A 20,646-nucleotide genomic window follows, 5' to 3' on the forward strand; every position below is an offset into this window, starting at 1 on the left:
TGACCATCGTCATTTGCATTAACCGCTGACTTTTACATACGAATGACACAAGGCCATGTGTCACTCAAATAACAGTCAGCCAATCAAAGGAGAGACTCAGAGAACATCACAAAATGTCCTGTTTTTCACTCGGGCTCAAGAGAGAAGTATGAAAGAGGAAACCTAATACTCCTTGAGATTGTTCTTGGTATTCAAGCCCAGAAATATAGCGTTTATCTTCTTATGGGTGTCATAACTTCAAATAAAACACTGGAAAAGCATAAATGGGACCTTTAACATATTACCTTTTTTTGTTAAAAGACATGGTATTTAAATCTGACATGCATTGCAATGTTGTCCTGTGCCTTGATCTACACATATACAGTGAAATATAATATAGACAAAATAAAGTGTCCACAAACACCCCAACCTTGTGCAAGCTATGTACAGTAATGATGCAGTGTAATGTTGCATGGTCCTGGGTGAGCAGGTGCGTTCCATAGCGTTACAGAAATAAAGGGCTTCTCAACGGATTTAGAAAAAAAATCCTCTCACAATCAGCAACAACCAATCAGTTAAATGTGCTACAGTGCTGGTATCCCAATTCTCATTCAAGAAAAGACTGTGACATTAGTCAATAACTGGCAGAGGTCACGACACAGCGTGCAAACACGCGCGCGCGCGCGCGCACACACACACACACACACACACACACACACACACACACACACACACACACACACACACACACACACACACACACACACACACACACTTTCTTTCTAGAGAAGAAAGGCTCTTTTGAAGCTTTTGCAGCTTGTACCCTAACGCCTGTCTGTTAGCAAAGCTCACCTGCAGCAGAGCAGCGGGGCGACGGACGCTGCGTCCGTCACCACCACGCACACCAAAAACACAACCTGCTTGTCTAGTGGGAGGAAAAAACAACACTAACATCTGACAACATTTCCTCTCGGGGATTAACTCAGCTCTGTGCTGCTGACTCTGCTGATAAATAAAGACATTTCCGTGGAGCTGGAGGCATGTCTCTGGCAATAGCAATAACAATATGACAATTAAAGGTTAACCATTCAAATTATTTTTTAAACAGAAAATCCTTCAAATTTTCTGGTTCCCGCCTAAAAAAGTTTACTTTAGTCTGCATTATTTGATCATTTTGACACCATGGATTATTATATGTTGAATTAGAAAAGTGTGTTTCAGGGCGTTTCAACCAGTACGCCCGCCTAAATGACTTTTTCCTTTGCTTCTTTTCTGTGACCACTTTTTTTAATCACCGTATGGATCCCTGCATGTGATACATGTGAAATTAACTGAGTGCTTAGCCCCATCATTCTTCACCTAATCGGTTGATCGATTAAGTAGAGTAAATAATCAATACTGAAAATAAATTTCATTGTGAACACTAAGTAACAACATACTTTATTTAAATGCACAATTTACAAGCTTCCCCTTATGATGCAGGATTTCTAAATTCCTTTCTCACAAAACATATTCTTACTTTTCTCCTGCTTTGTTTTTCAAACATTATGCATCTGAGCAGAGTCGATTAGTGGATTCCTGCTCAGAGTGTTCGCGTATGTATATGAAGAAGTACATGTGCCAGAGTGTTAATGCTCATGAAGCTGTGTGTGAATATGTGTGTGTGTGTGTGTGTGTGTGTGTGTGTATGCCTGTAAGTGAATAATGACAGGCTGTGGCTCCACTGAGGGGATTGATAATAGCCGGGGCTGTGGGCCCCGGGGGAGAGCAGGTAGACACTCTGCAGTCCTGACCCTGCACTCTCACATTACTGAGTGCCTTGCACTCAGCCACCCAGCTCTCTTCCACAATCCCCGCCCAAACAACACCACTGCACCATCTCCTCCACCCACCTTCACTCCCCCATTACATCACTGCAGGACCTTCTTCCCTCCCCAAGTTCCTTCTTTTGCTTTTTTTTTATATCTCTTCTTCAATAGTTTATTTCTCAGAGTTATCCTGCAATTTTTCTTCCCAATGGAGCAGAACTTACAACCCCGTACATTGTCCTGTTAATCCTCTATGACTCTCTTCTGGACCCCTCAGGGTGCCCACACCTCAGCTCAAGCCCCTCTGGACTTGCAAGCTCCTGTCTACAAATCCTGCAGTCTGCACACACACTGAGCTCCACTGTCCCGATCCCCACCGTCCCAACTCCAACTCAAGCACTGGAGACTTAAACACAAGGCGCTTGGCTCCCATCCAAGAGGAGCGAGAGAGGCAGAGAGAGGCGCAGTCAGTCCACTGACTCATATCCTTCCCTTTCTGATTCTGCTCCAGCAATGATGTAATGCTCTTGGCTTCTCGCCCTCCCCCCACCCTGTGCCTGCCTACCCCCAGATTTTGTCCCTCCCTCCTCTCCTCTCGCTTTTCCCTCTCTTTCCCTCCTCGACTCATCCAACATCGCTGCGCTCACTCCTCGCTGGGTGAAGTCACTGCGAGCTCTGGGTAGACACAGCAGCTAAAAACTTTTGAACGTAACCAAAACAGCCCAGGGCCAAGTTCCAGACGTTCGGGAGACGGTGGTGCAGTCGCCATGGGAACAGAGGTAAACAGAGAGAGAAACAAGGGCCTCAAACAGCTTACAGCTGCCTGGCTCTCTGAGTAAACACTACACAGAACCTGCCCCTGATTTACTGCCTTTAATCACTGGTGGGAGGAGAGTGCCATGGGGTTTGGACTAAGGAAATAATACGAATCTGATCAAATAAATCAGCCCTAATGGGTTACGACACAGGCTGACTTTTATTAGTGGGCTGGAGGAGGGATAGATGCTGGGAGGGTGCAGCAAAGGGATGGATCTGGGATGGGGTGTCCTCACATTAGGGAGCCTCAAGCTGAGTAAGGCCATGCCACAGCACAGTCAAGGAATGGTGGCAAATTATACTCTGTAGCAAAATAAGTATGGTGGTATTTATTCACCAAATATGATTTTTTTTTTTGGATTCATTAGATGCCATTTGGCTGAGGACGGCAATGACGGTCTGCCTTTCATCGTCAACAAAAGTAAAAAAGCATGTCGGTACATTCCTCTCACCGGTGAATCACAAGACTCTTCAGCAAAAACTGTGTCATCTTGCAACAAGCTAACCTGGCATCTGTCAGCGGCACCTGTTGTAATATTTGGCATACACAGCCCCTTTCACTTTCAGCGATACTTCATCGCTCTAGAACTACCAAATTTTTGAATATCTATCAGCGTGTTTGTTCCTCTCCTCCTTAACTTTGACTTCTCTTCCTCATATCCCGCCACCCTGACTCCTATCTTCCACCAACGGTCTCATCCCTCTGCCTCTCATTCAGTTTTCCGTCGTTGCATTCCTTTCATAATCCCGGTGCATTTATTTCCCACACCTTCATTGTTCTGATCCCAATTTGTCAATGATCCCATCCAGACATGATCAACCTTTTCCTTTCGTTGTGCGGACATGTCTTTTAGCCTCTCCTCCACCCAACAATGCCACCATCCTGGAATTAAACCCTTGCCCTCCACATCTTGCGCCTCTCTTCCATCTCTCTCCTCCACCCCCCTGATCTTTCATTTCCTCTCCACCGTCCACCTCCTATCACACTCTTCCTCTCCCCCATCCACCTCTGATCCCTTTCTTCCTCTCCTCTGTGCACCTCTGATCCCCCTTTTCCACACGTCCCCACGCTGTGATCCCTACACTCCCCAGAGCTGTGATGCACGTCCCTGTGTGTGAGTTGCTTGTGCTTGAGCCTGCATGTGTGGTGGCCCCGGGGCAGGGATGACACAGCCCCGCTGGAATGAGAGGGAACAGAGTCTGGGCGTTCCTCTACAAACGCACTATTAAACCCACTGCAGTACACAATGAGCTCATCTTAATTCAGGTCAGATGTAAATCCTGCATTCTCTCTCTTTATTTTGCTTTCTTTCCCTTTTTTTGTAATTGATTACATTGTATAGCTTCATTTTACCTTTGTGCATCAGTTGTCGTGTTTTCTCCACCTGCTACAACTCCATGTCCATTAGCCCTTCAATTTATACATGGTTGAGACAGTAGCCTATATCTGCCTGCGGAGAAGGGCATTTGTCAGGTCGGACCATGAGGGCACCTCATGCATTCTCTCGAGGTCACAAGCTCCTGCACTCAGGGTGGACTTCCCTCCTTATCACCACTTTCTCAATGCAATCTAATCATAAACAATAATAAAGGAAGTTTTGTTTAAATTGTGAAGTTCGCGAGGTCAACCTTTGTCCATGGAAAGCTCATAACTGTGTGCATATCGGCGTGGAGGCTCTCTCTGTTCTGGCACTGGTACAAGGGGCGTGACAAAATGTGTTATTCAATGTATAAAAACGGTGATATGCAATGCATCCTGGGATCAAAATCATCCAAACGCATCCAAAGTAACACAAGGGTGGGATTTATCAATTGCACTGTGAGAGCAGTACGACTGTATGTTAATAGCAGAGAGAGCTACGAGATCTAGACATACAGTATCTGACAGACCATGCACACAGATTGCATTTGTACATGTAATTACCAAGCAATGGCAAATAAATTGAGTTTTTTGGAAAATGCACGAAAAGATTATTTTTTTTTAATCCTATCTGATAATGACTGTGGATTGCTATGATGATTATAATCTGTATTGAACAAAGATAAGCTTTGTCAGACTGATTCTTTGAAATAGAAAGAATGGAAATATCCCTCATGAGAGCTTTTACTCACTGGTCCTTTTTGATCAATCAGCTTATCGCCAAGACTCATCTTGTAAAAACACAGGAAGTTTACAGCAAGCATGTCACTCTACTTTTGGACTTAGATACCATAGAACCATGCATGCAGACCAACATCTATTTGTGATACTTCCCTAGATGGTGACTCTGAGGTGTGAAAAATATTCTGCATTTAAAGCAGCATGGGAAATGAAACCACAAATTTTGACTTCCTTCACACCTTTGCACAGTGATGGGACAGCCAAACTTAGAGATGCACACAGTAAACCCAGCGCAGGGCATGACTAACAAGATAAAGAACACTGAAGTAGGTTTATAAATGCCAAACCTGAAATGAAAAATGGATCATTGTCACATTTGCATAAGAGTCAAATGATACAAATTTATATTTCGGAATGGATGTAAGTGGAGGAAAAGTTTGAGGAAAATATTGTCAAAATCAAAACTGCCATCAACACTCAGTGGTTTAGAGCAGTGGGTTTCAAAGTGGGAGGTGGGCTAAATGTTTGAGATTAGTTTTTCCCCTGACTCAGAAACTAATAAATTCCTAAGGACAGAATGCTTTCTTTATCTGGTGTAGTCAAACTGCAATATTTGGCCACCTAACTCATTGTTGAGTGTCTATGGGATGAAATAACATTATTGTGATCGCATTCAGAAATCGAGCCAAACAAAGCAAGTAAACTATGGTTTGGTGAACGGGTGCTCATTTCCAAGCTTTGTCTGAGGGGAGGACCACAGAGTCAGACTTTTAAAACCCCTGGTTTCTACGATTGCAATTCACACAGTTCTCGTACTTTTGAAATTACTAATTTTAAACTTTTAAACTGTGTCTTCATATGATTAAAGCACCTGTTTTAATACACAGTAAAACTTGAGAGAGGTATTTTTTAAAGATCATGTCATCATAAAGTGATGATCAGATATTGCACCACATCTGTACTGTAATCACTCCTCACTTAACCCGGCAGCGTTCAGGTTGATTGTGCGCTGTAATGAAAATGATTGGAGTGAATTCCTCTGTTGAGGCCAGAACAAAAGAATGTCATTTTTAATTCCTCGTGCCCACACCCATCTACCCACACATCTCCACTTACAAGTCAAAAGGTTGAGGTTTCCACAGAATCGTGTATCTCACATGGTTGACTCGGAACGTCCGACGCATTTAGCTCTGACATAACTCAGTGCCAGATGTTTCATAAATGAAAAGCAGAGACTATCAAATCCGCTGTGCACTGCTTCCCTTTGTATGATAATGATAGCCGTGACATTCAGATCTGCTGGCCCTTTCTGATGCCGGGTTTTAACACTGGTTTGTGTCAGCACAGCTCCCCAAAGACCTTGTTTAGGGACTCGGAGCAGAGGAAGAGAGAGAGGAAGAGAGCGAGAGAGAGAGCGAGAGAGAGAGAGCGGTCCTCAGGTTTCACAGCTGTAGGCCCGGCTCAACCCTAAAGTAAATGGACTTGAGGAAAGCCAATCCTAATTGATTCCAAGCCTCAAAGCTCTTTAGTAAACATTGTGGAGCAATGAAAATGACTTGTTATCCTAATTCATTGGATGCTCATGCTGTGCGTTCACCAGTGCAGAGGGAGAAAACTGAGGGAGCAGATGTGAGATTAAACTGATTTTGTTTGGTGATTTTGTCCGACTCAGAGATATATTTGCCACAGCGCTCCACAAAGTGTGTCAAGATTGAAAGCTGTAAAAGTCTGCGATGATCACATGTACAAATCATACCATTCTTGACAAGGATTAATGTCTCTTAATGGTGTCTAGAATCGTTTTGATTAAATATAAAAAAAAGTGTGCAGAGTAAAAGAATTCATGCACTTTGGATTTAAGTTCAGATTGAAGACGTGGGAAATTCAAACATATTGGAAACTATAGTTGAAGTGACTTAAAAGAACAAAAGGCTAGCTGTAACAATCATCACAGGGAACAGATGACTGGACCTTTAGCTCCCCAACTAAGAGTACAGAGTACAGTTAGCCTATGATGTGTCCGGCTTGTTATGTTTGTAGGAAGTTCCTGTGGAGAAACCCTGTGCGTGGGGCCTTTGGTTGGCCCTAATGGCTTCCTGTGGAAGCATTGCTTCTCAGTGGAGGGGTTTCCTCAACTCATTTTCCTGCTGATGTGAACTTTTCCAGATCAGCTTTCGCTCATGTGAATCCGCTCATCCCATTCATGTGTCAGGATACCACTGTCCTCGTAAACATGTGACGTCCCTTCAATTTCACAGAGTTCAATTGCCGCGTAGGGATAAGGCTGGACACAGAACTGCAGCTGGGACTTCTGTGAACCATAAGTGACTGTGAAGTCTGTGCTTTTGCGAGGTGAGGAGTTTTTAATGACAGGTAAACTCAGGTGAAGCAGGCCCAGCAAAGTCTCCGTTACTGGCAGTGATTGCTGCTCCTCCAAGGGGATGAAATTCCACCCCGTCCTCAACAAAGAGCCTGACGTGGTGTCAGTCAGGCTTAGTGATGGGCCTCCCATCCAATATTCACCAGCTCCTCAAGCTGTAAATCTACACAGGACAACCTCGACACAGCGCAGGTCCATAACACTGAGCCGTCTCGATGTCTAACCTGCTGGCCACAGGTCGGGTTTACAGTAACAAAGACCTGGCACAAGTCTGAAGGTGGTTGGGGTTAAGGGGATAATGAGGTCAAGTGAGAATCCTCACAAGGAAAAAAGTGTGTGGGGAAAAAAGTGTATATAATGTGGTAATGATTATGAGACTAGTGTAAAAAACAACAGGTCAAAGATGGAAATACATTAGCCTTAAAGAACCGATAGCTCATGACAGTTATTAGAGTTTATGAAATCAATCAATAGACTTTATAAAATCAATGTCTCACTACATACAGCTATGGATCATCATCAGTCTGTGGATAACCATAGACCAAGAACGCTGCAGGAGATTGTCCGAGTCGGACACGTTCACAACAGCAGAAACATTTATGGAGCATTCAAGCGAGGGGTGGCACCTGGGTAGAGCACTCGCTCGCCGTGAATATTCCGACTGTATTCTCACATGGACTCACTCTGACCTTTTTCTGGAAATTTCACCAGGAAGCTAGCAGGAAAAGTTGCGATAAACATTTGCCCTCTCACATACGGCCCCTATGAAAAAAGTTCATGAAAATGTCGGAATGAAACTATTCCTTGACCACTAAACACTGCAGGTTAATGACAAACAGCACCTGATACAGATTGTGGTCGATATATCTTCTATATGTCGATATATCTTATATATCGACTGTTATTATACACCTGTGTGCAAAGTTATGAGAGAAATAGAGCTCTAATGTTGTGGATGACATTCCCATACAGTGAACTATTTCAGAGCATGAAATGCTACACCGTCACAACCGAGGCTTCAATGATGATGACCTCATCTTGTCCTCTGGGACCCTCTTTGGCATGCTCTGCTGTGGGACACTGCTGAATGAACTGCAAAACATGAATCGCCAGTCCCACACACACTGCTGCGAATGTAACAAAACACTGACATTACCTCAGAGACTACGGAGCGATGACAATCAGCCCGGACACAAAGGGACCAGGCCGAGCCTAAGGCTGTAGCTATAACCGGGCCACTCTCGAGGTTGCACTACAATCACTGCGCTTCTCAGGTAATTTTCATCCTGTCAGCACTTCGTTACACTGCGTCCACCCTGTGGCATCGAAAAGCAACTCACACAACTCCCCTACATTGACTCAAATGTACAAAAAATGATTATTTCCACTCTTTATGCCGCAAGTCTAATAAAATTCAGATTTCTGTAACTGTTATTTATGATTCGCTAGATTTCCCGGCTGTGTTGCCAACTCACCCTATCTGTCTATTCGTGGATGGAGCCTGAGTGATGACGGAGCTGGACTGAGGGGAGGGCAGGGCCTGCTGGATCACTATGCTGGTGTCATGGTTGCCCATCCGTGAGTGGGACTGCTGGTGCTGGCCTTGGCCTGTCTGGCCGTGCATTGAGATGTTCTGCAGAGAGGAGGGAAGGAGGAGGAAATACAAGGGTTAGAAATCTGCCAAGTGTGTCACTTTTTTCCCAAGCAAGTTTTATTTTCAGCATAACCCGAGCACTGCAAATATTTGGCCTTGGGCTCTTACACCCAGCTTGAATTGGTAATGAGGAACTTTGTGAACAGGTTTTTCCCAAGGGGAGTTGAGGAAACAATTTGATAAATGAAGGCTTCCTTGTTGTTATTTATCCAGCAGGATAGTTAGTTTGTTTCACCTCTGTTACATATAATGGCACAGACACTATAATCCAAAGTAACGCTGTGTTGTAAATAATACTCAACTCACACGTCTTGGCATAAAACAAACAGCAAATGTGAAACACCCACTGGCAAAGATCACACATAAAAGAATTTCAGCCACACAATACAATTCAAATAAATCACTCACTCGTCTACTTATACTGGAGTGTCAGTACATGAATATGTGACTGTTATGTATTTGTATTGGCCGATTGCTGTTTTCCTGAGGTTTCAGTGCTTTCGTTCCTTATCTCCGCCTCTTGTGCTCTGCACTCCCACAGAGTCTTGCTCCGACTCGCCTCCTGCTGACTTAGCAGAGCCTCCCATCATAAACCGCACCGGCTCCAGAGGCTAGACATGGCATGACCTGAGCACAGATGAGCTCCGGAGCCAAACCGCCAAAACGACAGCTTAGCTTCCGCGTGCACTGCACATCTTCCCCAGACATTAGATAAGCAGTCTGTCTTGTGGTGATTCGACGAGCACCCAACTTTCAGGTATGGATGCCTCAGGCCATATCTGCAGTGCATAAATGATCACGCCTTTTGTCAAAAGTCAAACGCCCTGCGACTCCGCTCACATGCAAGAATGTCTGGTCAGGTCTTTTATTACTGCCACAAAGGCTCTGTCTTTACGTCTGGGGAGAAACGGGACTCCCTCCCCGAGCGAGGGCCGGAGAGCTGTTTGAAGTCACAGGTGGAGAAGCTGATCGCTCTTTTCCTCACCTCACCTGTGGTGGGTGACAAAACTCCACCTGCTAGCTCTGTCTGTCACTGTCTACGTGACAGATAGTGAGTGTGGCGTCTGGGGCACAACAGGGGCTGGACATGCAGCTCGTGACTAAACTTTGGATGAAAAAGAAAGAAAATATGACAGAAATATTGAAGGCGTCTACATATCTCCGGTTATCTGCCCTTTCACAGGTGAGCAGAGTGTGGGTGTTCTCAATCTATTAAAAGTATGTGACTGTTGTTGAATGATGATCGCATCAGATAAGCATTCACAACTGCCTGTCCCAACCTCTGTGAGCGGTTGTGGCTTTGGGTTTTACTAGGTTGTTGTTGTTGTTGTTCTTTTAACCCAGAGGATTTTAACTGTGACTCTCTGCAGTACCTGTTTACTGTCCTCTTCTTCCTGGGCTTTGCAAAACTCCTGCTCAATGGAGCAGTCCAGTTCGCTGAACAATCCCACCTCCTCACAGTTCTTCAAGAAACGTGTCGGTGTGGGCGTCTGGTCTGAAAATCAAGCAAAAAAGATTTCTTTTAAAATAGTGTTTGTTTGAAAGGCTGTAAATTCACCTCGGTCACGAACAGCAACAGACAACAGCTCAAGGAATAGAGGAACTTGGGGGGGAAAAAAAGAGTATCCTATTTATTTTTTCTTATTTTCTTTACATCACATTAAGCATCAATATTACAGTTTGATGTATTGTACCACAGTTGTCACATGTGCTGTATATTTTTGGACAAATAAAAAAACACATGTACGTGTTTGTAAGGACTCTTTCTGGGTTTGTGTTTTGTTTTGCCTCAGCTATTAATGTTTTTAACACTATTCCTCCGTCGATTGTTGGATCACTTTTGTGTCGCTCTTTAACCAATTACACTTGACCTATAAAACATCTGTTAAAATAGCTGCATTTTCAGACTGCAGCCTTGCTTAATCACAGTTAGGGGATGAAATCCATTGCCTTCAGTCAGCGCTCCGGGAAAAAGGATAAGCTGCCTGACAGCTTTGTCTCCATAGCTGCTGCGCAGACAAAGCATATTTTGTATATGTAGAGTTGCACTCTTGCTCTCCCAGGTGATGATCGCCCTCCTCCTTGATGTCCCCAGTCATTCTCTGACCATGCATGCTTCCCTGGCTGACCTTCAATGCACACTGGCATTGTCTGGGGGTAGCTGCTGAGGAGAGTGGTCAGTCATCCTCCAAAAGTGAGCCTACGGCAGGGGGCAGAGGGCTACACCACTCCTCCTCTGGACCTGGATGCTGCAACAGTGTGAAGGGTCACCCCGATGCCACCAGATGATCCAGGGGTTTGCGCCGTAACAAGGCCCAAGGCTCTAGTGTTTAGCTTCACCCCAAAACCAGCCAGAGCATTTTAGTCAAAATTTGACCAGCTGTTCAACTCAGCGCTGACTGACCATCGGCATTTGCATTTACCGGTGAGTTTTACTGAGCTACGGTGCGAGGCCACAATCTGTTACTTGTGGTTGACTCAGAGAGCAAAAAAATGCCCTGTTCTTTCTCCAGCTCCAGATAAAAACGTGAGAGTAAATGTAAAACATTGAGATGAATATCTACTTGTGGATATCAAAACTTCAAATAAAACAGGAAAAGTGTTAAATATTGGACGTTTAATGTCACCAGATATGGCACTTTGTTTTTGTTTGATTGCTTCACTGTTAACCTTTTAATTTGGAAAACCGGTGACGCTTTTCTCTAATGCTTATGTTTTGTATGCTTTTTCTATCCTCAATGATTCTGCATCATGTTAAAATTCTGTTTGTTTTGTTTTTTGTAAACCACAGTTAGATGAGCATACACTTCACAAAGTAAACAGAGAGACACATAAATTCAAAGGAATGAAATTCGTCGCTCCATATTTTCAGTGATTTTAAGAACACAACTCTTCTGTACTGTTAGTGAGAGAAAGATACTAAAGTTGACAGCCCCGTTTCAGCTGATAAAGTACAGATCCCACCTCCTGAGTGGGGGTCTCATTTGTTGAACTCAGTCAAGCGGCGGTATTCAGCTTGATGTTGTGGGGGGTGCACACAGATCGGGTTTCAGACAGTTGAAGGTGATTTTAGGATCAGGCTTGTTTCAAAGGCTAAAAGCATACTTCATGGTCTGTTTATCTATTCTGGCTAGACTGGGGATTGGCGTAAACTTTCATCATGACCTGTGGACACAAAATACATTTTTACTCAAAATATATTCCGTTTGTTAGGCTCCGAATGTGACTAGTTCTACTGAACAAAAAAAATCCCAAGTGAGTCAAAAGGTTAGTAAATGGAGCATTTAGGGCAACGGCTACAGTACAAACAGCAGGAGATTAGTCAATTTCTGTGACCAGTTTGTTACCATGCGAGTTGTAACTCACAGTATTTAACCAATGACTATTTTTATCCCCCGTTCAAGGTCTCGGTAAGAAAAATGTCTGGAGCTGTAACTCTGACAACAGGCAATAAAGACACCTGGCCTAGAAAATCCGATCCGATCCTTCTGTCCACCGAGTGTAAATAATAAAGAAGAGGCATTCTCGACAGCGCGGCTGACGACGCAGCACGCAATGTCCGCTGGTGTGGCGGGGACGTTTCTTGGCATGGAGATCTATACTTATGGATTGGCCTTGGGTTGACACTTAAAAACGCAGTACAAAATCCATGAATTTGATGTCTTTGAACAGATCAGCATATCACCTGGGGATTGTTCACCCCACCATCGATACAAAAGTTGTAAACCATCTCACATTCGTTCTATAGAAAGAGGAAGACTAATGACGCCGCTGATGAAAATCCTAACAGGGCAGGGACGTTGCTCTAAACGTGCATCAGTCATACGCCAGCTTCTCTTCTTCCTGCTGTGCGTAAGTGGCATGCTCTGAATGGAGCTGCGCTGCCAGGGAGCGCGTGTCATATAATTTACATTACTGTAAACAACTCGTATAGACACGCCATAAAGTTTTCTGATGACAGGTAAGTGTGTCTATGCATGAGTCACAGAGAAACACACCTGCAAAGGAACTGCAAAGTTCCCCATTGTGTCTGCAACTCACCTGATAACATGTTGTCGTTCTTTATGGAGGGGAACTTAAGGGTCATCTCATGTTTGTGTCGATGGATCATCAAATGGTCCTCCGTGGGGAATCGCTGTAAAGTATTTTTTTGAATTGAGAATTGTAAAAATTGCATTTACAAAGACAAAAGAAGTACCTTTTATTATGATTTTTTTTTTGTCTGCAGCGTTATTTAAAGTTTGTGTTTCACTCATTTACATGCTTTTGTTTCTCCCTTATGCATGACGCAGTGACCTGCTCCTCAGGCCTCCTCTTCATATTACAACAACACACAGACACACACACACACACACACACACACTGCGTTGTGTTGTCCCGACACACTCACCTGAGAACAACCAGGAGCATTGCACACGAACGGCCTTTCCTGGTCTGAGTTCATCACTCTGGCCGACTTCTCATAAAACTATGAGAAGAGAAAAAAAAAGAAGAAAGCAAAGAGAAGAAGTGAATGTCTTACTTACACATGAAATCGTCATTGCAAAACAGAATCAGCTGTGTTTATTTTTTGTCAGTTTTGTCACAATAGAGAAATCTAGGATCTGCTAAAAGGACATCAAGGCAATGGTTCTGGCCTTTTTCAAGATTGGAAACATACATATTCTGGTTGAGCACATCTGGTGCTGATCTGTCAGTGATAACTGCTCCCGGAGTAAAGTGAGAAATTCACTTCTTCACTAAATAAGCTTTGCAGTAAAAGACAAAATTAAGTTTAAAATCGCAATCAAGTTCTGGATCGTACAGCAGTCAGGTAAGGACTTAACCTATATTCACTCGGAATGAACATCATAGTGAGAATAAGAGAAGTAAGTGGAAGCCAAGCAGCACTGCACAAGGGATAGGCAAAGACTCTACAGTCATATGCATGTATCATGTCAAATTTCCCCTGGATTCAGTTAGTTACTTTATTATTTTAAAGCAAAAAAGAGGCTAAAAGTTTCCAGAGAAGGGTAGTGCCCCTGTCCACAGAAAAATATAAAACTGACAACAGACACATAAAAATTAAAGGTGTACAAATTATGTAAATATTATCATGTCCCTCTCTTCAGTACAGAGAGAAAACCACACAATAGAAAGAACACATTCTGTATTCATTTTTATGAAAAAAGAAATGAAATAAAATAAAAAACAGGCTCATTTCAACGGTTCCTGATGATCAAACCAAGAGCAATGACAAGTCATGTAAAGACTCTGATGTTCACTTTTATCTGTCATTACATTTGAGGCACAAGGAATGTCGTTACTCACATGGAAATATTTTAACTGTCACGTTTTTCTGTTTTTAAATAGGCTTTTAGGCAGAAAAGGTACAAATATATTTACACAGTTGTTATAAGAAAACGTCAAAGTTGGGATGTTGCACACTTGTGGTCCTTCCTCGGCAACAAGTGTAGCTTTAGCCACCCGGTGCATTTTCAATATGGAGTGCGTCTGTATATTATTAACGCCGTCAAGTACAGCCTGGACTGACGGCGTGGTTCTATTCTTAACATATTTTGTCTTTAAGCAGTAATTTCCTGATTAAAACTATTATTTTGATTATTATGAGGATGTTTGTGTTGAGACAACATCAAATATGTGCTCAGCTTATTTTAATTAAATGAGAAATCTGGTTTTGATTAAAAACTTATTATACCCAGCAAAGTAAGATAAAGGGGGGAGGGGCATTATTAGAGTATTCTTTGGACTTAAGCCCCTTGGCCTTTTGCATTTAACGTCATGCTTGGTGATGCTCAGTGTTGTCCACAGAGAGGCTCTTATGTGGAGGTCAAATCATTGTCCAGTGCAAAGCAGCGTGAACTAACAAACAACCTCTGAGCGGTGCACCACATGCATGGTTACAGATGTCTAGCATCTTCTGACAGATGTTTTATCTAACGGTCCCCCCTCCTATAGGAGCACAGCACGCAGCACTTCAGGGCCGTACTGTGACCGAGGCAAAGCAGGAAGGTTAACATGCACGTCTTTTGGTATAGGACATGTAAACTGGGCATGAACATTCAGGGCCTTATGATGTTTGAAACAACTGAAGAGCATGTGAATGAACAAGAGTTATGGACACTAAATGTGTACATCAACAGGTGAAATATGTTTTTTACAATCTATTTGAATAGCACCTGGAAGGTGGACAAAAACACAGTGCCTCTCCATTCTGACCTGATAAAGTAAAGCTGAATAAAAATGCTTTAATAAAAGTGAGATATTTAGAGATGCAAAAACAATTTTTTTGTTGTTGTATTAGTGCTAAAAATGTCCAAACGGGTCTGTTGAAATACAAATAATTTAATCGTCATCATTAGGTGTGCTCTTGGTGATGAGTGGAACATCTCGAGCATTTACAGCATTGACGCTGCGGCTCAAATTAATAACACACATGACAAAAAGCTTATCGCTCCCTCACCTGCTGCCGTCATCAATTCCCGAGAACGTCCCGAAAAATTCAAGCGGGTGCCACATGTCACGTGTGGAGCATGAATACCTTCATACACTACGTACATGCGTGTCTGTTTCCTCAAGCACAGTCAAAACACTCAAATATTGTGTTATGCTAAGCAGTGCTGTTTTCCTAACAAGCTGTACTTCATGACCGAGCCTGCAGAACAGGGTCTGGACAGGGTCTCTCTGTCAGAGAGCAATGAGCCCTGCTCTCTCTTTCTGTCACCATGTTCACTCGGCCTCTTCTAGTGGGCCTCTGAAAACTCACCTGGTCTCTTGACACAACAAACATTACCAACACAGTCGATTCCTAACCCTCAACCCAAACTAGACCCGGGGTGAGGGCAAAGTATTGGAACCAAGACAAGCATCAAACTTTCTGCCGCGTATACTTGTTGCCACATTTGTTTTCCGACTGTCTTCTTCAGCACAACTATTACTCACTTCATTTTAATCAGAAACAATACAGTATTTTTCACTACAGAGCACTGACAGGAGAACAAAAATTGACTTTTAAAACAGACGCAGAACTTTGACTTTCACCTTCCTCTCTCTGTTTCTAAAACGGGACTTGATCATTTCATCACATTGACCAGGAAATTCAAACCACATGACACATAAAACTTCCCACCATTAATTCTGTGAATGCCTCCTGTGAATTATCCAATCGCTTTCTCACTTCAAATTATCAGCGCTCAAAGTCCATTTCCTTGGAAAGGGCACTTGGCTCTCAGTCGCTATAGATGTTTTAGTTTAGCAGAGGAAATTTGGTTACACTTCATATTAACTATATCCTGATGTGAGCGAGGGGAAGGATTAGGGTCCGGCGTTCGATTTCAAGAGGAGCATGGGGTGGAATTCTCCCCGGTAGAACGCGTGTTAGAATTTGAACAATATGGTGAGGAAAAGACGGGTTGGGGTGCAAAAGGCATATTGGGTTAAAGCAAGCACAAACACGCGCAGCAATTCAGATCTCCAGCTCCCCAAAGCCGGGGCCTTTGACAGCTCAAGTTCAAGGTGGGATCATGGTGATCCCTGAGGCAGGGAACGTGGCCCTCTTTGACAACGTCTGCCCTGAACTTCAGCTCTTGAACCGAGTGTGTGACAGAAAGACTGTTGTGATGTAAACCTCAATAACTATCCATTACTGGTCTCCTCCACAGCATGTAAACTCGCAAAACAAATTTTTAAAAAGCAGGTGAAATGAGACTGCTGCCAAAAGGTTGATTGGACTGTGCGATTGCTGTTGCGATTCACGTCATTTGACCCCCATCCCACATTGGTACAATTGTTACCAGGAGGAATGTTTCACCTTGAGCACATGCAACAACCGTCAACAAATAAACTCATTGCAGGTCACATTTCACTGCTGCACTGAGGCGCTGCGCTGCAATCAGGCTCAACACTGAGCAAAATATGGGAAGAATTACATCTGCATCAAGGTTAATGAATAACACCAGTCATCCAGTCTGACTAATGCAGAGTCGCTGACTGTACAGTCTTCGCTATTTTGTATTTATTTGTGTAGTTTTTCATATTTCGAGGATGTGCAGTATTTATTTTCCTTGGCCAATTCACTTTATAGGAGAGTATTAAGTTAGATCATGACACAAACCAAAAACTGATTTCATTTTTGTAAGTTGTTAGCTCTTCTCATTGAAAAAGAAGAAATTTGATAATTGTAAAGTTTCTTGCAACAAAGAAGTGAAAACAAATGTGTTAAACTGCTGTTTTCTTAAAGTTTTCTTCACTTTATTCTACTGACGTAAAATAAGCCCCCGTTTGTAAAAAAAAAAAAGCATTTTCAATATAAAAATCAAAGTAGGTCTAAATGATCAGAATTACTAATATCATCACCATCGTCAAAGTTAAACGCCTTATTAGGTGTTATTAACGACAGCCATTTAGAGGCTGACCGTAAAACTGGAAGTGTGCATGAGAAACAAGTGGTTATTGATGGGCTCGTCACATAAACATAATGACAGCGGGGAGTAATCAAATGATTAAAACGTCTCTCTTTTCACCGGCGCGCCTCGTCAGCACAGAGTCACCCTCAACATCTCAGCGGCTAATCGAATATCGACGGGGCCCGCAGAATGACGTAATGTCAGTCCCGGTGCTGCTCAAGAGAAGGGGGAAATGTCATGGGAACAGGAGCATCATTCATTCTTTTCTCTCTTTTTTTGGTTTCTTGTTTTCTCTCTGTTTTGTTTTTTAGACCGGCATGGCGGCAAAACCGTGTTTTCCCAGACGATCACCGGCGAACCGCAGCGCGCGGACCGGAGCGGAGCGTCCGGGACAAAACGCCGGCTCTGCGTAATCCCGAGATGGGACAGGCGCGGCAATGGTGCACGGATCCAGCTCTGGTGCTTTAGAGCTATGGGGTCAAATGAAACAAAACAGAAACTAAAGGAAAGACATGCAAACAAAAAAAATTTGTGCAATCCTCTGCAAAGTCCTGACGTGTCGGGCTCGAGCTGGATTCCTGCAGACTTGACAGACGGACGGAGCAGCGGCGGCACTTGACTCCGCGTTCAACTTCAACGGACGGTCGACAGACACGGGAGTGAGATGACAACGCACCGACCGGCCAAACTACCGCGACACACAGACGCGTTGAGGAAAAGAAGACATTTAAAATTAAAAAAAAAAAAAAATAAGAGAGTCATTGAGCGGCACTGCTGAGGCGGACAACGAAACGAGCTGTTGCACGAAGAAAGAAGGGAGGCAAAAGTAAGAAAGGAGCGCTCCTGACGAGCACGACCAACCTGCAGAGGCGCATGCACGGTCCTCTGCATGGCGGCACGAGGGGTTCTCAACTCACCAAACAAGTGTAGAAAATGCGAAGCGGTCCCCGAGAAGAAACCACGTTGGACTGAGAAAAGATTACAATACGATCTATTTAGAGACGCATAACGTCACCCCGCGGTGACGTCACGTGGGATTCCTGAACTTCTAAATCATTGCGGTCCGCTTGGAGGCGGCGCGAGCGGGGCGGAGTTTGCACATCGCACACCCAGAGAGAGGCATCGGGTGGGTGGGATGGGGCGAGCGCTGGGACCCGGGGCGGGTGTGGCGCAAACATCGAGCTCCACCGCGGACCAATTAAGACGCGCGAACAAGAGAAGATGCAAATAAGAGAAGTGTGGCGTCTTCTCTGAGCTGTCCCATAAGCAGGGTAACAAGTCCATCTCTTAACACACTGTACTAAACTTGTTTGACAGTTCCACTCCTTTGCTCCAGTCTCTGTAGGCATCCTCCCCATCTTTGAGGAAATACTACTTTTTTAATCTATTGTTTTATTTTTCAATCTGTAATTTTTTCAATTTCAAATACATAATTACAAATAATACAAAGTCAGTCAATAATCTCCACCCCACCTCAGATCTGTTGGGACCATTTACGTGATCCCATTAGAAATTCCGACCAACTTTTCTTTTTGGACAAATTAAGCCATGCAATATCATACGCACTCTCACTGTCAAAATATATTTTTAGTATTTTTGTGTCACTTTATTTATTTGTTTGTAGTTTAATGATGTATGTCACATATTAGGAGGGCCTGAAAGATCCCCCCCCCCCCCCAGTAGAATAAGACAAATAAAAGGTATAGCATGGAGGAGAAGTTATAATAGTCAATTTTACTGCTATACTAATAATAGTCACAATTTTCTTTAGAACGATGAGTAACACATTCACACACAAATTTTGACTTTTCATGCACAACACCAGGACCCTGAAACTGAAGCAGCTAAACTGAATTCAGCATCTTTATTTTGGATCATTTACATCCGTGCCTTTTTTTCCTTTCGGTGAGTGCCAAACTATCTGAACAAGGCATGTTGGATTGTTTAGATGTAGAGATTCAAGTATTTGCTGCAGGGAGGGAATTAAGCTTTTCAGTTGAACATCATAAGAGTTTTATGTGAAACATGATGACGATGAGCTTGTGTCCACAGGTGGGGGATGTTTTTCTATCTGGGCCCGTCAACCCCCTATTCCTCTTAAACTCTGTATTTAGTTTATTCCACCAGGCCTCAGATGTGCTCAAACTATGTTATAGAAAAGGTCTTGAAGCTAGATTTAAGGTCCTCAAGATTAGAGAATATGCCAGAAGCCACCTCATTGAATTAATAATTTCAACTGGAGTAGTGCGACACAGTAAGCCTCAAGATTTCAGGGCCCGTTATGTTCCTGAGTTCTTCGCAGTTCTTTTGCTTCACCCTGTCGGCAGCCTTGGTGACATTCTTTTTTTTAAATCATCAAAGCAATGAATTGCGATTAGTCTCCAGTCTCAGAACCCGAACAGCTAATTTCTGATGATCAAATCATATGTGTTTCTACTTTGTTCTTACACAAATTTCACAAATGGGCCATAACCTGGCAGACCTCACAGTTTCACTTACAAAATGGCTGAACACGCAAAATTCATAGTTGCTCCGCGGTGCCTGAAATGAAATGCTATTAGCTACAGCACATTAGAAGAGATTTAAACAGCTTTGCAGTACAAAGCATTTATGTTGGAGCTCTGTGTGACCTGCTGGTGCCAACTGGCTGGTGATTTCTTGGGCCACAGACACTGCCGGTGAAGCCATCCTCAGCTCCAGGGATTAATGACTCCTCACACATTAAGAAATGTTTACCACTCGCCTGCGACCACTCCACTAGACCCACTAAGAGCTCTGTCACTGGAACAATAACGCAGTCTGAAAAACCCTCATAACTCAGGGCTTCTCCGCCTCTGTCTTTTAACCGGAGCTTTAATCAAAGTTTATGACATCCTTTTGTCTCTTTATTGCCAATATATTTCCCAACCAATCCAAACATTATGCTCCCGGAGGAGCAGACTATTAAGGTTGGAAAGAGCCGATACAGTTTGGGTCAGTGACCCACACTAAAACAGATTTGATCTATATTATACTAACCCTTTTATTATTATGCCTTTTTGCAGTGCTTTTGAGTAAGATCACCTTGGGAAGATTAGCAGTCCTGAGGATGCTTTGTTGCAGCAGGTGCAAAAGGGGAATGAGGCTAAATAACGAAAAGTGTCATCCAATTTTTCATTTTCTTTAACCCATTCTCGGAAATATTTTACTTTATACAACTGTCAAAGATGGAAAACTTAAGAAAAACAACTAAAAAAAACAACAAATCTTTCCTGCATCCTTAAAGCAGAGATGACTGGGCCTGCAGGGATGAAATGTTGGGCAGCAGCTACTGCTACAAAATGTAAAGTTGCATACCAGCAAGAGAAGAAATATAATTTTTTTTTTTAATCTATGTAGCTCCATAGCAAGTGATGCACGTCTATTTTATTCCGATATTTAATCAGATATTCCAATCTTTCAGGTTGCAGAGGCAACTCAATTTCGTCTTTTAACATTTTAATAGCATGCAAGCTGATGCAGTG

At 43.2% G+C, this 20,646-nt stretch overlaps 1 protein-coding gene across 4 annotated transcripts in view; it reads right to left on the reverse strand.

Moving 5' to 3' along the window:
* Positions 1-20,646, reverse strand: part of creb5b (cAMP responsive element binding protein 5b) — a 45,296-nt gene that overhangs the window by 22,018 nt on the left and 2,632 nt on the right. For 2 of the 4 annotated variants that reach the window (XM_035628943.2, XM_035628961.2), the window contains exons 4-7: positions 13,129-13,206; positions 12,780-12,873; positions 10,112-10,233; positions 8,560-8,717 (exon numbers count right to left, since the gene is read on the reverse strand). In XM_035628943.2, the coding sequence (XP_035484836.1) occupies positions 8,560-8,717; positions 10,112-10,233; positions 12,780-12,873; positions 13,129-13,182 (428 nt within the window). In that variant the 5' untranslated portion in view covers positions 13,183-13,206. Of the gene's footprint in view, positions 1-8,559; positions 8,718-10,111; positions 10,234-12,779; positions 12,874-13,128; positions 13,207-18,004; positions 18,202-20,646 lie in introns of those variants that run through there. The other 2 variants (XM_035628952.2, XM_035628933.2) reach the window with 2 other exon arrangements.

The sequence above is a fragment of the Scophthalmus maximus genome, chromosome 1 (assembly GCF_022379125.1).
Source record: "Scophthalmus maximus strain ysfricsl-2021 chromosome 1, ASM2237912v1, whole genome shotgun sequence".
Taxonomy (NCBI): domain Eukaryota; kingdom Metazoa; phylum Chordata; class Actinopteri; order Pleuronectiformes; family Scophthalmidae; genus Scophthalmus; species Scophthalmus maximus.